The 16,050-nt window shown below is 42.9% G+C and overlaps 1 protein-coding gene across 7 annotated transcripts in view; it reads left to right on the top strand.

Moving 5' to 3' along the window:
* HIVEP1 (HIVEP zinc finger 1) overlaps positions 1 to 16,050 on the top strand; it is a 148,045-nt gene that overhangs the window by 99,324 nt on the left and 32,671 nt on the right. For all 7 annotated transcript variants that reach the window (XM_032247705.1, XM_032247706.1, XM_032247707.1 and 4 more), the window contains one exon: positions 9,976 to 15,953. In XM_032247705.1, the coding sequence (XP_032103596.1) occupies positions 9,976 to 15,953 (5,978 nt within the window). The remainder of the gene's footprint in view (positions 1 to 9,975; positions 15,954 to 16,050) is intronic.

Below are 16,050 nucleotides of genomic sequence, written 5' to 3'. Positions count from 1 at the left end.
AACAGTAAAAACGAAGCTCACTGATCACAGATCACCATGACAGATATAATAATAATAATGCAAGAGTTTGAAATATATTGCAAGAATTACCAAAAATGTGTCCGACACAAGAAGTAAGTGCATGTTTGGAGAAATGGTGCCAAGACAGACTTGCTCCCTGCAGAGTTGCCACAAACCTTTAATGTAAAAAGCACAGTATCTGTTAGGCTCAGTAAAGTGAAGCTCAACAAAACAAGATATACACGTATTCATTTTCTTTTGCTACATAACAAATTGCTGCAAATGTAGTGGTAGACACAGTGCTTACTGTCTTGTGGTTCTGTAGGTCAGAAGCCTGACCCTGGTCTTAGCTTGCTATAATGATGGTGTCAGCAGGTCTGTCTTCTGGAGGCCCCAGGGGAAAGTCCGTTTCCCTGCTTAGTCAGGTTACTGGCAGAATTAAATCCTGTAGCTGTAGTTGTCATGTTCTTGTGAGCTGTCAGCTGAAGGCCGTTCCCAGCTTTTAGAGGCCACCATGTTCTTTGGATGACAGCTCTCTTTCTCCATCTTAAAAGCTAGCAATGGCAGGTCAGGTCTCATTTCCAGTTTCTCTCCTGTCTCTTCGCTTGTTTGATACCTCTGACTTCAGCTAGAAGAGATTCTCCATTGTTATGGGATTTTGTAATTAAATTTGAGAGTCCTGCCATAACCCAGGATAATCTCCCCATGTGAAAGTACATAACATTATCGCATTTGCAGTGTCCCCTTTGCCACATACAGAAACGTTTACAGGTTCTAGAGGTTGGGGTGTGGTCATTTTACAGGGACATTATTTTACCTGCCATGCTGCCATATTGGACAGTATGGCTTTATACTGTATTATCTTTTACATTGGTGAAATTTTGAATCAATAAAATTCTTAAAGTTCTTTTTAGAATTTTACCATTTTCAGAGCTCTTCATTTATACGTAGAGATCCCCATTTAAGTTTTAACATTTCAGTATAGGTCTGAAGACAGTGAAATCTCTCAGCTTTGGCTTTTCTGAAAAAGTCTTTCTTTGGCCTTCATTTTTGAAAGCTAAATTATTTCTCAATGTGAAATTCTGGGTTGGACAGTTTTCTTTTTCCTTTCAGTAGTGTAAAAATATCACTCCATGGTTTCTGTTGAGAAATCTGCTTTAATTTTTACCTTTGATGCTCTATGTGTAATGTTTTTCTACCCTCTGGCTGCTTTCAGGATTTTCTCTTTCTGTTTGGTTTTCAGGAGTTTGAATATGATATCTAATTTTTTTCCTCCCTTTTCTTCTTTTTCCTCAGTATTTTAAAAATTCCTTCTGTATGTTTATTCTTTCATATTCTTAGTCATCCTCGTTATGGGTTATTTAGGCTATTTGGATGTATGGTTTGTTGTTTTCATTATTTCGGGAAAATCTGTGGCCATTATTTTTTCACATATTTGTACTGCTCTCTGATTATTCTTTCTTTTCCCTCTGCAAAACCAGTTATTTGTCACACTATTTGATACTGTCCTGTGGCTCCCAACATGCTTGTCTATTTTCATTCTTACCTTTCTTCCTTCCCTCTACTCCCTTACCCTCACTTTCCTTTTCTTACCTCTTTTTTCTTTCCACTTTGTGTTTCTGATTGGGTAATTTTTATTGGGCTATCTGTAAGTTTCCTACAGATTGCTTAGTTTTCTCAAGTCTCCTAATAAGTCCGTCACAGGCTTTCTTCATCTCTCTTGCTCTGATATTTATTTCTAGCATTTTGTTTGATCCTCTCTCTGCCTAAATTCCCACTTGTGAGTGCATGTTGTCCACCTTTTCCTCTGGATCATTTAGCATGTTAAACACAGTTATTTTAAAGTCTCTGAGAGCTCCAACACCCAGGTCATCTCAGAGTCTGGCAGAGTTGATTGCTTTGACAGTGAAAGCATGTGCCTCTTGTGTGTGTGTGCACATGCATGTGTGTGTGTGTGTATTTAATTTTGGTTAACAGTAGGTACTATTGACCTAAAGAAAGAAATTGAGGCAAAATTAATATAGCGAGTTTATTTGAGAGCCAAGATTGAACTCAGTTGCCCAGGGCACACTTGAAGTTGCCTTGGACAGTGCTCTATCTGGTCGTTGTTACAAGCAGGTTTTATAAGGCAAAAGGGGATGAGGGGTGGGCTGATAGTTGTTTGACAGAAATCCCCATTGGCTTACAGAGATAACATTGGTTAGTGATTGACTGGTTTAATGTCCGGTGTGTGGCCTTTTATGGCACTTGGTTAGTGTAGGGCACACATAGCAGGTGGCTTCAGAAGGTAATTATTTAGCTCAAGGGGGAGGGTAAGACGGCTGCTGTCGCACACTGCAACATCTCAGTGCCTCTCTGAGCCTGACAATGAAAGGGGACTTGCGTTCCTCAGAGAAAGAGTTTCTTTTCTTCTCACGGCTGAAGTGGGTAGCTTCTGGAGGCTGGAAGTGGGCACCGTTCTGTCAGGTGATTGGAAAGACAGTTGAGCCTGCCCATTCGAGAGTTGAGCTGGGCTTGGATGTTCAGTGTACACTGGCTTTTCATTATTCCAGCGATGGCCTGCCAGTTCCTTGTGGGGACTGGGACGCTGGGGGCCTTTCCCAGTGCTAGTGGCCCTGCTCAGCTTGCAGCCTCCTGCACCATGGGCTGGGGGGCGTCCCCGCCCACCTCCTCACCGCCGCCCTGGCAGTGGGCTGCTGCTGCTGCCTCCCACTCAGGGCTGGGCTTCTGGTTGGGGAGGGGGGGCTGCTCCATTCTCCTGGTCCAGCCTCCATCTTGGCCATCCCTGTGTTTCCAGCTGCTCCCCCATGAGACGGACTGAAATACTTTTGGTGTGGGATTTTGGTCTCACAACAGTTTCCTGCCTCCCCTGTGGTAGAGGGTCTCCTTCTCTGTCCTTCCCCTGGCTGCAGGGTGTTTCTGCCTGTCCTTGTGGTGACGTCCGCTGCCCTTTCCCCAGCAGCTTAAAGCCTAAGGCTTTGCTCAGAGGGAGGAGGCGCACCAGGAGGGCTGGCTTCATGCCTGTTGGCTCTGTTTGCATGCTTGGGGCACTTCCCTGGCCTCCTGTCCTGCCCCTCGTGTGAGCACCTGCTGCGGGCCCATGTTAAAGAGCCTGTGAGTGAGTGTGGACTCCCTCAGCCCATCCTAATCCAAAGGCAGAAAAAAACATGTAAACAGGCAAACAGGGCGTTCTAGGCTGTGACTAATGAGGAGGGGATTGAGGAAGGTTGGGGTGGGCAGGACAGGAGCACCCACTTTAGGTAGAGTGGAGGAACAGCCCGGAGGTAAGGCTGGTGCAGTGAGTTGAAAGTTGCAAATGACCCTGTCATTTAAAGAGGGGTGTTTTATTAAAGAGGAGGGCTTTTCTAGCTGAGGAGATAGCAAGTACAAACCCCAGGGGCAGGAATGAGATGGGCTAGTTCAAGGAGGAGAGAGTTTACCAGAGGCTGAAGTGGAGTGAGTCGGGGAAATGGTGTAGAGGGAGGTTGGAGGGTTGCCAGTCAGATGACCCTGCAGTCTTGGCATGTTAAGATGCTTGAACTGTATTCCATGAGGAATGGGAAGAACTTGGTGATCAGTGATCAATCGAATGTGGCTTCCTCTTGCTTGCTAAGTGAATTCCAGTCTCTTCTGCTTTGTGTTCAGGGCCCAGAGTAAACTGGTTCTAGAATACCTCTTCCATCCTGTCTCCCACTCTACTAATAGACAAACAAGACTAGCTTCCTGCTCTTCATGAGTCTTACGCATTTTCTTGTTCACCTTGTTCCTGCCTAACTGGAAAGTACTCGTCCCCCTGCCAAGGTAGGCTCTAGTCAGATGTGCTGCCACCACAGAGCTTTTCCCAGGCGTTTCCTCACCTCCATTGTAATCAGTTGTTCCCACATCTACGTGGTAGCTTCTTGAGTATACCTCTTTATCACACATTATTTGTTTAAATTTTTAATTTGTTTAATTTTTCTGTCTTGCATCTTTAGTCTGGTTCTCTCTGCCTACTTTCACTACCTATTTATAATCACACTCATCCCTTCCATATCCTGAAGAAGCCTTCCCTCACCCTCCTTTCCCCTGACTCTGACATCTTGTCTTTCTCTTTTCCTTTACAGCCGCATCCCCAGAAGAGCGCCTGTGTTTGCAGGCCCTCTGCGTCCTCATGCCCTCCCTCACTGCTTACTGGTGTATGATAGGGTTTTTACCTCCAGAACCCTGCCGCCACTGCTTTCAGAGATAATGACGTCTTCCTAATCCCAGTGGCCGCCAAGCCCAGGGACCCCTTGTTAATTTCCATCTGTGTATCTGAATTGATAGTCAACACCAGCAGTCATGTCTTCCTTTTTAAAAGTCCCCAAACCCCCACTTCCTGGCTGTTTCTCTGTCACACATTTTCTCCCATCTTTCTGATGTCCTCTTGTTTCTTTTTGTTTCTAGCTCACTGGTAAGCGTAGGAATTACCCATCCTTCTCATGTGAGACCTCCTCTCTCCACAACATATTGTCTTTGGCTTATCATTTATGTCCTTTTACAAAAACAGCTCTCACTGCGTGTTCCCAGATCAGTGCCTGTAGCCCAGACCTCTCTCTGGAGGAAGAAAAGAATGTGCACGTATACTTAATGTATCATAATTTTCATATTGCTATGTAATCTTTGTAATTATTTTAAATGGATGTATAATGTTATGTTAAGTGGCTGTGCCATAATTAGCCTAACCATTTTCCTATTGAAAATTTCTTGTCCTGAATTTCCAGCTACAGTTTACAATTCTATGCATGTATATTGAGTTTGAGATTCAGTGGAATAGAAAGTGAATGGATTTTTTTCTTTTCCAAACTAACTCAGTGCTCAGACGGGAAACCTCAGCAGAATCTTTGACAAACCTTTATCGGGCTTTCTTAGTTTGAATCAGATCAGAGGCCACTGTCACTACCTGAGTTCAGGGTAGCATTTTAACTCTTGCACAAACTACTGAAAAAAGCCTTCTAAATGGTCTCCCTGTCTGATCCCTTGACCTTCTGACCCAGCATGCTCTCAGTTGTTAGAAAGCAGGTACTTATATTCCTAAGGCCCAGAAGAGATCTGAAGTTTTTCACACTGACATGTGAGTAAATCTAAAAAGAGAGATTTACTCAGAGATTCACCTTTAATCAAGACAGGATTTTAAACACACTATGAGTTGTGGTTTATCATCCCTACTACTTACAATAAGAATATTCTTTGTCACACCTCACTGGCAACTAAGATGCACTCTTGAGCCAGGAAACTTGCTTGCTTTTAATCTGTTACTCTCTAGAAGTAATCCTGAAAATCAGCTGACTGATATTTCAAACTCTTCTGCAAAGAAACATAGACGCCCTAATAAATAGATTAGTGCCTTGGAAAATAACGTGTCAGTGACTTCACATAGAACCCAGGAATCTTCACTTATACTTCCCCAACTATTCAACTTTTTTTCAACGAAGCAGCCTGTGTTGCCTTTCTAAGCTGTTCTTGACCATCTACCTGAGGGAGAGTTCCGGCCTTTCTTTCGAAGCCCAGGTCAGTGATCTGACGGGGCAGTGCTGCTGATTTGGGTCCCTCTCCTGAGTGTGCTTTGTATGTCAAATGAAGTCATGTTTAGATTTTTGATGTGTTGATATCTCAGAGTTTCTGCCTGAAATTTCAGCCATTACTGGTAGCATGCTGATGAGTGAGAGAAAACAGTTTTCAGTGGCCGGCTGACTCCTGTTTTGAGTCCTCCTCCCTTCCCAATCTGATTCTAAGCCCTCCCTGTGTAAGGACAGAGACTTGTGTTTCAATGCTGGTGTGCACCAAGCATGCCTAACCTTAGTAATGGTAAAAACAAGCATCCAAAATGACAGCATTTCTGGAATCAGGGTGGTGAATAGAAAGCAGTGTCCTTCCACTGAGACAGAGGGTCGGTGGGGCGCTGGTTGGCAGGCTTGGCAGGGTTGGTGGGGTTAGAGGGGAGTGATCACACTGCATAGGCTCCATGTGAGTCCTTGGGCTGCCTTCCACTGCTTGGTCTTTGTTTCCTGTAATGTGTTTTCTATTGTAGTTCACCTTAACAACAAGTTGCCTTTAAAATGATGGAAAAGCACAAGTGCTGATGGTGAACAGCTGTCTCCTCCTCCTCTTCACACCAGTTTCATTTCTGCTTTGAAGCACTATGGTGTGTGCCGCCTCTTAACTATTTTGTGGCCACAGCCACAAGGTTTGATGATTGTGCTGTTTGCTATAGATAAGAGGACAAGAGAAAATAACTCCAGTCACTCTATAATAGATAGATTTAAAACAAATCCAGATGAGGGTAACTTTAAAAAACTTCGAAGTATTTCATTCTCTGAAAACCCAAGGGTCTGCTGCCTTCCACTCTAGGGCCTTGTTTCTCAAGAGAAGATATTTGTCTATAATTCCTAGACTGATGGCTTAGCTCCCCTCTCTGAGCAGTTCAGCTCCAGATCTTGAGAATCAAGGGATGGAGAGTGAAAAATCTGTGGAGAGACAGCCACCTTGCTTTCACATCCACCTCTAAAGTGATAGTGCAGTATTCTTCTCCCATACGCCTGCTATTGTCCCTCTGTGTGCACCTTTCTCACCTCCACTAGCCTCTCCCCTCCTAACAACCACAAAAAAGTCCTTGAATTTAGACTGATCCAAGCTCCAGGGTCATCTCACTACCTCCCCTCCTCTCAAGCACCAGTGATAGAGTGGGCTTTATCCCTTGAACAAGGACAGTGAACCCTGTTAAAGAAAGAAAATCCAACAAAACCTAGAAGGATGAACACAACTCAGAAAAAGACTGTCAGGAGTATGTTCTCAGCTGAGTGCTACTCCCTCACCATTCCCCATGACCTCAGGCAGTACAAGAGCCTTGAGAATGTGGAAGACAGGCTGAATTCTGCCTTAAAGGAAGTATTACCCTAGAAACAGAAGTGTTCTTAAGTGCAGAACTAAAGATCATAAAAGTTTTAAAGCAAGAGCTCACACTTAATATGAGACAATAAAATGAGATGAAATAGGAAAAATGGAACTAAGGGTATAAAATGAGAACAAAATAACATCGGTCTAAAACTAATGAATAAATATGAAGCGGTAAAGAATGTAAAGGCCTGACAATTCAATTATTGGCATAAAAGGAAAGCTTTAGAAAATTGTAGAGAAAACAAAAGATAAAAAACCAAACAGAGGAAAGCAATTTAAATTATCGTTCAGGTGATCCAGAGAAAACATAATTGATGTCCCTAAAGAAAAGAACCTTATTCCAAAAAAAGTTGACCAGAAAACATATATGAAGATATCATAGAGGAAAGCTTTCTGAAGTAAACCAGGTTGCCAGAAAGCAAAGGAGTATGCAAAGTTTTGAAGGGAATAGCACCAGTCATGTGATAAGATTAAATAGAGAACTAGGTATAAACAATGATACAGGTACCATGTGTTATAAGCTTTGGCAAATGAGAGAGGAATCTGTCTGTGTCTAGAACTGAAACATGAAGTTTAGAAGTTCTGTTTAAAATATCTGTTACTCAAATTCTTAACTCCCAGTAGATTTTTAGGAAACAGTTCTCTTATAAAGAAATATGGATCTTAAGTTTAGCAATTCCTTTATCTTCAACGTCATTTTCTTTTAAGTACAAGGTTAAATTTTTTTTTGTTGTTTAAATCACATACAGTATTTCTGGGTTGAATTTTTGCATTTTTCTTTGGAGTATAAGACATTGTTTAAATTCCATAACTTTAACAATGAAAGTTTATTCTAAATTGTTTGTGAAACACAGCAACGCAGGCATATCTCCCGTGGCCAAGATTCTGGTTGAATAGGTCCCGGATGGGGCCTGACATGGGTAGATTATGTTTAAGTCCATGTTGTTTCAGCTCTGCCAGCCTCTCATCCAAGTGATTTCTCACCTCTGTTTTTGTGTTTATTTTAATAGCCTACTGACTCTCACACCTTTATGACACCCACCTCCAGCTTCTGGAAGAGGGTAGAGAGACTACTTGCTCCAGGTTGATAAGCATCATTTTTCACTTTGCCTACTTGCCTGATAGAGTTAATGAGAGACAAAAAAATGCATCAATAACTTTCTTACATTCATCTTAACAAGGGAAAACTAGTGGGGAAACATCATTTCATGAATGAGTGTTTTAGAGAATTAAAAAAGATTTGTTCAACAACATTTTGTAAAAGTGAATAATACTGATACTTTTTTCTACTTTTTTTAGCTCAAATATTTTAGTTATGAGACCCCCCCCCTTTGTTTTTCAATTATGGTGGGTAAATATATCTTTAATGGAATAGTATGCATTTTTTCATTAAACAATGGTATGAGAGCATATAAACTGATGTCAGAATGTGACTAGAATATTTCTAATATAAATTTCATCCTCAATAAATAGTTATTGCAGTGTAGCCATTTTGGTCCAATGTGAATTTCAAATATGTACACTGCAATAGCTATTTGAAAATAGTGGAGAATTAAGTAGTTGGCTTTTCTACAAGTAGAGTAATATAAGGTTGAATAATTTTTGTTGATATGCCCAACAATCCAACACATGGAAATGAAACTAAATCATGGCAAGGAATTGTTGCCCAAAAATACAATAGTTGATAGATTGTGGGTATTGTCACTTAAATACTGACTTATTTCCAACACAGCTAAAAATGAAGGTGATTTCCTTTCTCTTGCAGTAAGTTTTACCTTCTTTCTGCCTGACTCCCTAACTGCCTACCTGCCCTACCTATTGCTAATGACAAAGAAACATAGCCATTGAATATTTTGTTCAGTGAAAATGGTGATTTTTTTTTTTTAACCAAGGGCGATTACAACCTTACGACTTCATAATTTTGTTGGTAAGAAACCACAAATAAGCGGGTTATTTTAGTTTAATGATTTTCTATTCATTGATACAATTGCTATATCAGCAATATTTCTTGGCAGTCCTGACTATGGCCTACCCTTAAAATTATATCAGCGGCCCTTTTTCTCATGAAAATATCAGTTTTGCATATTTATAAATTTGCTGAAAAGTTTCTTTTGAAAGATCCTTAATGAGATAAGACAAATACTCAGCATGAGAGGGTTGAATTTTCTTCTTTGTGGGCCAGCATTCTCAGACCGTTGTGTAGACAGAGTCAGGTATTGTTACCAAACCAATCTAGGTCCATTTGCCTGCACACAATGAAAAGCCAGACACTGAATCACTAGATTTTTATAGAAAGAAAGGTTAATGACAAGTCAGCCATGCAGGAGATGCTCAAATCTGTCTTCCCTCACCAACTTCAAGCAGTATCTAAAAGGAAGGGATGCTGGAGGAGGGGTTTTGGGGTTGATTAATGATTGCTGGAAAGGGAGGGGAGGTTTGGAAAGTCCCTTGAACAGACACAGTTGTCTCTTCATGCTTCTTTATGGGTTGCAAATTTGGAGGGAGTCGTTGTGAAACCTGTGGTGAAAATACTGGCTGTGGTGTCAGAAGGTTGCTCATCTGGCAAGTTAAGTCCATTCTGTACAGGTCCCAGTCAGCCATGCTAGTTCCAACCAGTTTCAACCAGTCAGCCAGTTTTGTTGCAAGCAGAGGGAATTCTGACAAGCTGTTTCCTTATCTGCAGTGCTGTAAGACAAGCTCAAGACTTCTTGTTAGTTACCATTTTCTTTAACCCTGTGGAGCACTGTTTGAGGGTTAGAGTGACAAGGCGAAAGATAATTCAGTTCTGAAAGATCTGGCTCCAGGATGTTGATTCTTCAAGAAAGGAACACAAGCATTCCAGAAATGCACACCTGGGTCTTTGCATGAGTGTTGCAGTAGATTTTGATTGGTAACATTTTTCAATTTCTGGAACACAGAAATACAATTTTATTTAAAAAATAGACTTTCTTTAAACTACTTTCTTCAGTTATCATAATGATAGTAATCTTAATTTTCAAAAAATTATATAGTTGGTGTACGTACAATGTTACCAATTGTTTGTTTTGTTTTTTTTAACAGAAATCTTAGAGGCCGGTGTTAAAGGAACTTCGGAATCCCTTAAAGGTGTGAAACGCAAAAAGATAGTAGCTGAGAATCACCTGAAAAAAATACCAAAATCCCCACTGAGAAATCCTCTTCAGGCAAAACAAAAACAAAATACAGAAGAGTCATCTTTCACCGTTCTTCATAGTGCTTCAGAGTCTCAGAAGAAACAGAATTATATTCCTGTAAAAAATGGGAAGCAGTTTACCAAACAAAATGGAGAAACACCCGGAATAATTGCTGACGCCTCAAAGTCCGAAGAATCAGCCTCCCCAAAGAAGCCCTTGTTTCTGCAGCATTCATCTGAACTGCGTAGATGGAGATCCGAAGGCACTGACCCTGCCAAATTCAGTGTCCTCGGTGAACAATGTGACTCCAGTTCCTTGTCAAGTAAAAGCAGAACTGACAATAGTGAATGCATCTCTTCTTGTGGCACTACATCCCTCTCCTATACAAACACCGCATTTGATGTCTTACTGAAAGCAATGGAGCCAGAACTGAGCACCTTGTCACAAAAGGGCTCATCTTGTGCAATTAAGACAGAAAAACTGAGGCCAAATAAGACTGCACGATCCCCTTCCAAATTAAAAAACAGTTCAATGGATGCCCCAAATCAAACTTCACAGGAACTGGTTGCTGAATCACAGTCGTGTACCTCTTATACAGTCCATATGTCTGCTGCTCAGAAGAACGAGCAAGGGACAGTTCAGTCAGCTTCTCATTTGTATCAACATGAACACTTTGTTCCCAAATCTAACCAACATAATCAGCAGCTTCCAGGGTGTTCAGGTTTCACAGGATCACTGATGAATCTGCAAAATCAAGAGAATGCCAAACTTGAACAGGTTTATAATATAGCAGTGACATCATCTGTAGGCCTAGCCTCATCTTCCAGTAGATCTCAGGTTACTCCCCAAAACCAGCAAATGGATTCTGCTTCACCTTTGTCAATAAGTCCAGCCAATTCTACACAGTCGCCCCCCACGCCAATCTATAATTCAACCCATGTTGCCTCTGTTGTTAATCAAAGTGTAGAGCAAATGTGCAATCTCCTTCTGAAAGATCAGAAGCCAAAAAAACAAGGAAAATATATTTGTGAGTATTGCAATAGAGCATGTGCAAAGCCTAGTGTGCTTTTAAAGCATATCCGTTCCCACACTGGAGAGCGACCCTATCCCTGTGTGACTTGTGGATTTTCATTTAAGACTAAAAGTAATCTGTATAAGCACAAGAAATCCCACGCACATACTATCAAACTGGGTCTTGTCTTGCAGCCAGATGCTGGTGGCTTGTTCTTGTCCCACGAGTCCCCCAAAGCACTTAGCATTCATTCAGACATAGAGGACAGTGGGGAGAGCGAGGAGGAAGGCACCACTGATGAGAGACAGCATGACCTGGGCTCCATGGAGCTGCAGCCTGTGCACATAATAAAGAGGACGTCAAATGCTGAAACTTTACTAAAAAAATCAGGCTTCACTCCAAGCAATCCAGAAAATGTGGTAGGTGACTTTTTGCTACAGGACAAATCTTCAGAATTACAAGCTGTGACAGAGTTACCGAAAGTTGTGGTCCACCCTGTCACTGTGTCCCCCTTAAGAACTGACAGTCCAAAGGCCGTGGATCCCAAGGCTGAACTTTCTAGCGCACAAAAGCAGAAGGACCCTCAGTTGATAAACGTACAGTCACTTTCAGCCAACGTGTCCCAGGGTGGCATCTCCAGGTTGGAGACTAATGAGAAGCCCAACCAGAAAGGGGACACGAGTCTACTGGAAGGAAAGCAAGACTCTCACGTAGGAGCAGTACACGCTCAGCTACAAAGGCAGCAGGCTACGGATTACTCCCAAGAGCAGCAAGGAAAGCTCCTGAGTCCTCGAAGTTTAGGAAGTACGGATTCTGGTTACTTTTCACGTTCTGAAAGTGCCGATCAAACAGTGAGTCCACCGACTCCCTTTGCCAGAACGTTACCCAGCACAGAACAAGACTCAGTAAGGAGCAACGGACCCTCTGCAGCTCGTGTCAGCACGTCATCAGCACCCTCTGCTCTGCCCACAGGGGAGAAGGCATTGCTTTTACCAGGTCAGATGCGCCCACCCTTGGCCACAAAAACACTTGAGGAGCGGATATCAAAGCTTATCTCAGACAATGAAGCCTTGGTAGATGACAAACAACTGGATAGTGTGAAGCCGCGGAGAACTTCACTCTCAAGACGAGGAAGCATTGATTCCCCTAAATCATACATATTTAAAGATTCGTTTCAGTTTGATTTAAAACCAGTAGGACGGAGAACAAGTTCAAGCTCTGATATACCGAAGTCCCCTTTCACCCCTACTGAAAAATCAAAGCAAGTGTTTCTTCTGTCTGTACCGTCACTTGACTGTTTACCTATCACAAGAAGTAATTCCATGCCGACTACAGGTTATTCAGCAGTACCTGCAAATATAATACCTCCTCCTCATCCACTAAGAGGAAGTCAGTCATTTGATGACAAAATTGGCGCTTTCTATGACGACGTGTTTGTATCAGGACCTAACACTCCTGTGCCCCAGAGTGGACATCCCCGTACACTTGTTAGACAAGCAGCCATAGAAGACTCTTCAGCAAATGAAAGTCATGTTCTCGGTACTGGGCAGTCCCTGGATGAGAGCCACCAAGGATGCCATGCCTCTGGTGAAATTGTGTCTGCGCGGAGCAAGGCATTGGCACAAGGCCCACATACAGAAAAAAAGAAATCTCACCAAGGGCGAGGGACAATGTTTGAGTGTGAAACTTGTAGAAACAGGTATAGGAAACTGGAAAATTTTGAAAATCATAAGAAATTTTACTGTTCTGAGTTACACGGACCAAAAACAAAGGTAGGCGTGAGAGAACCTGAGCACGCCCCTGTGCCTGGCGGTCCGCAGCCGCAGATTCTGCACTACAGAGTGGCCGGGTCCACCGGCGTCTGGGAACAGACGCCCCAGATTAGAAAAAGGAGGAAAATGAAAAGTGTTGGGGACGATGATGAACTTCAGCAAAATGAAAGTGGAACTTCTCCAAAAAGCTCCGAAGGCCTTCGGTTTCAGAATGCTCTGGGCTCTGCTCCCAGTTTGTCTAAACATACTGTTACCATAAGAAGTGACCAGCAGCATAAAAATACACAGTTGCAAAACTCCCAAATTCAGCTTGTTGCCAGGGGCCCTGAGCAGACCATGGATCCCAAGCTATCAACCATCATGGAGCAGCAGATAAGTTCGGCAGCCCAGGACAAGACAGAACTGCAGAGACACAGGACTGGAATCTCTGTCATCCAGCACACCAACTCCCTGAGCAGGCCCAACTCCTTCGACAAGCCTGAGCCTTTTGAAAGAGCCTCCCCAGTGTCCTTCCAGGAGCTGAATAGAACAGGGAAGCCCGGGTCTCTGAAAGTGATAGGACTCTCCCAAGAGGAGGGTCACCCTTCTCGGGATGGATCTCATCCTCACCAGCTTGCACCGTCAGATGTCTTCAGAGGAGAACTTCAGGAAAGCTCCAGAAAGAGTCCAAGTGAACGACCTGTGTTAGGACAGCCCTCAAGACTTGTCCGGCAGCACAATATCCAAGTTCCAGAGATTTTGGTCACAGAAGAACCGGATCGGGACTTGGAAGCTCAAGGCTACGATCAAGAAAAGTCCGAGAAGTTCAGTTGGCCCCAGCGGAGTGAAACCTTATCAAAATTGCCAACAGAGAAACTGCCACCCAAAAAGAAAAGGCTGCGTCTGGCTGAGATAGAACATTCCTCAACAGAATCGAGCTTTGATTCCACTCTCTCCAGGAGTCTAAGTAGGGAGAGCAGCTTATCACACACTTCAAGTTTCTCAGCCTCTTTAGACATAGAGGACATTTCTAAAACGGAGGCTTCCCCCAAAGTCGATTTTCTAAATAAAGCTGAGTTTCTTGTGATCCCAGCTGGCTTGAATACGCTGAATGTTCCTGGAAGTCACCGGGAAATGAGACGTGCTGCATCAGAACAGATAAATTGCACGCAGATGTCAATGGAGGTCTCTGATCTCAGAAGCAAATCATTCGATTGTGGAAGCATCACCCCACCCCAGACGACACCACTTACTGAATCACAGCCTCCGTCTTCACCTTCTCGAATGGGAGTGGCTGGGCACGTGCCTCTCTTAGAAAGAAGGAGAGGCCCACTGGTCCGGCAGATATCTTTAAACATAGCTCCTGATAGTCACCTGTCTCCCATAAACCCAACGTCTTTCCAAAATATTGCTCTTCCCAGTGTGAACGCAGTGCCATATCAGGGGCCTCAGGTCACCAGTACATCTTTAGCTGAGTTTTCCGCACATAATTTGCACTCTCAGACTCAAGTTAAGGATCTGCAGGCAGAAACGTCAAACTCCAGCTCTACCAGCATCTTTCCTGTTCAACAGCTTTGTGATATCAATTTGTTAAATCAAATGCACACACCCCTTAGCCACCAGAGCACACAGCAGTCTCCGCAAGTGTCTACGCAGGGTGGCAAACCAGATGCCAGTTCCGCTTTATCTGGGTCTTCTAAAAGTGAGGATTGCTTTGCTCCCAAATATCAATTGCATTGTCAGGTTTTCACTTCAGGCCCATCTTGCTCTTCTAATCCTGCTCATTCTTTGCCAAATCAAGTTATTTCAGATCCAGTGGCAACAGATCGTTGTGTGACATCAGCGGCGTTACCAACCAAATTAATTGATACCATATCTAACTCGCATCCTCTGATACCACCAGAGCTCAGGCCCCTTGGAAGTCAGGTGCAGAAGGTGCCGTCGTCATTCGTGCTGCCTGTACGTCTGCAGAGTAATGTTCCTGCTTACTGTTTTGCTACACTCACGTCCCTACCACAAATACTAGTGACCCAGGATCTGTCCAGTCAGCCAATTTGCCAGGCTAATCATAGTGTAGTGCCAATCAGTGAAGAGCAAAACTCTGTGCCAACATTACAAAAAGGTCATCATAATGCTTTGCCAAACCCAGAGAAGGAATTCGTTTGTGAAAATGTTCTTTCAGAGAGGGTCCAAAATTCTTCTCTCTCGGAATCCTCACCCATAATTCAGAAGATATCCGTTGGTCGACTTTCCCCTCAGCAAGAATCTTCAGCTTCGAGTAAAAGGATGCTTTCCCCAGCAAATAGTTTAGACATTGCCATGGAAAAGCACCAGAAGCGGGCCAAAGATGAAAATGGAGCTGTTTGTGCAGCAGATGTGAGACCTTCAGAGCCTTTGGGTTCGAGAGCTAATGAACCTAGTAAACAGAAGAAACCTGTTTTAGTGAGGCAGGTTTGTACTACAGAGCCCCTGGACAGTGTGATACTGGAAAAGGATATTTTTTCTCAACCTGAAATTAGTAGTGAGGCTGTTAATTTGACAAATGTTTTACCAGCTGATAATTCGTTATCAGAATGCTCTAAGTTTGTCGTTATAGAACCTATAAGTGAATTGCAGGAATTTGAAAACATCAAGTCATCCACATCATTAACTCTTACAGTTCGAAATTCACCTGTCCCTTCAGAAAATACTCTTATTTCTCCTTTGAAATGTACAGACAACAACCAAGAAGGGAAGTCTCCAGGGGTTAAAAATCAAGGTGACAAAGTGAACATCCAAGAGCAAAGTCAACAGCCGGTCACTTCTCTTTCATTGTTGAACATCAGGGACACCCAGCAGCTGGCTTTCCCTAGCCTGAAGACTACAACCAACTTTACATGGTGTTATCTCTTAAGGCAGAAGTCGTTGCATTTGCCGCAGAAGGACCAGAAAACTTCAGCCTATACTGATTGGACAGTAAGCTCCAGTAATCCAAATCCACTTGGTTTGCCCACAAAAGTTGCACTTTCTCTCCTTAATTCAAAACAGAACACTGGAAAATCACTGTATTCTCAAGCAATAACTACCCATTCCAAGTCAGATTTGTTGGTCTATTCAAGCAAGTGGCAAAGCAACTTAAGCAAGGTACTTGAAATGTAATTTATCTTCAGATACGGTTTGTGCAAATTTGTTTTAATGTGTCTTGATACCTTTAAATATTTTAACTGGAAATATTTTAATT

The sequence above is a fragment of the Sapajus apella genome, unplaced genomic scaffold (assembly GCF_009761245.1).
Source record: "Sapajus apella isolate SASKATOON/1434 unplaced genomic scaffold, GSC_monkey_1.0 scaffold63, whole genome shotgun sequence".
NCBI lineage: Eukaryota > Metazoa > Chordata > Mammalia > Primates > Cebidae > Sapajus > Sapajus apella.
Note: the sequence above shows the minus strand (reverse complement) of the source record. Positions and strands in the feature narration are given on the sequence as shown.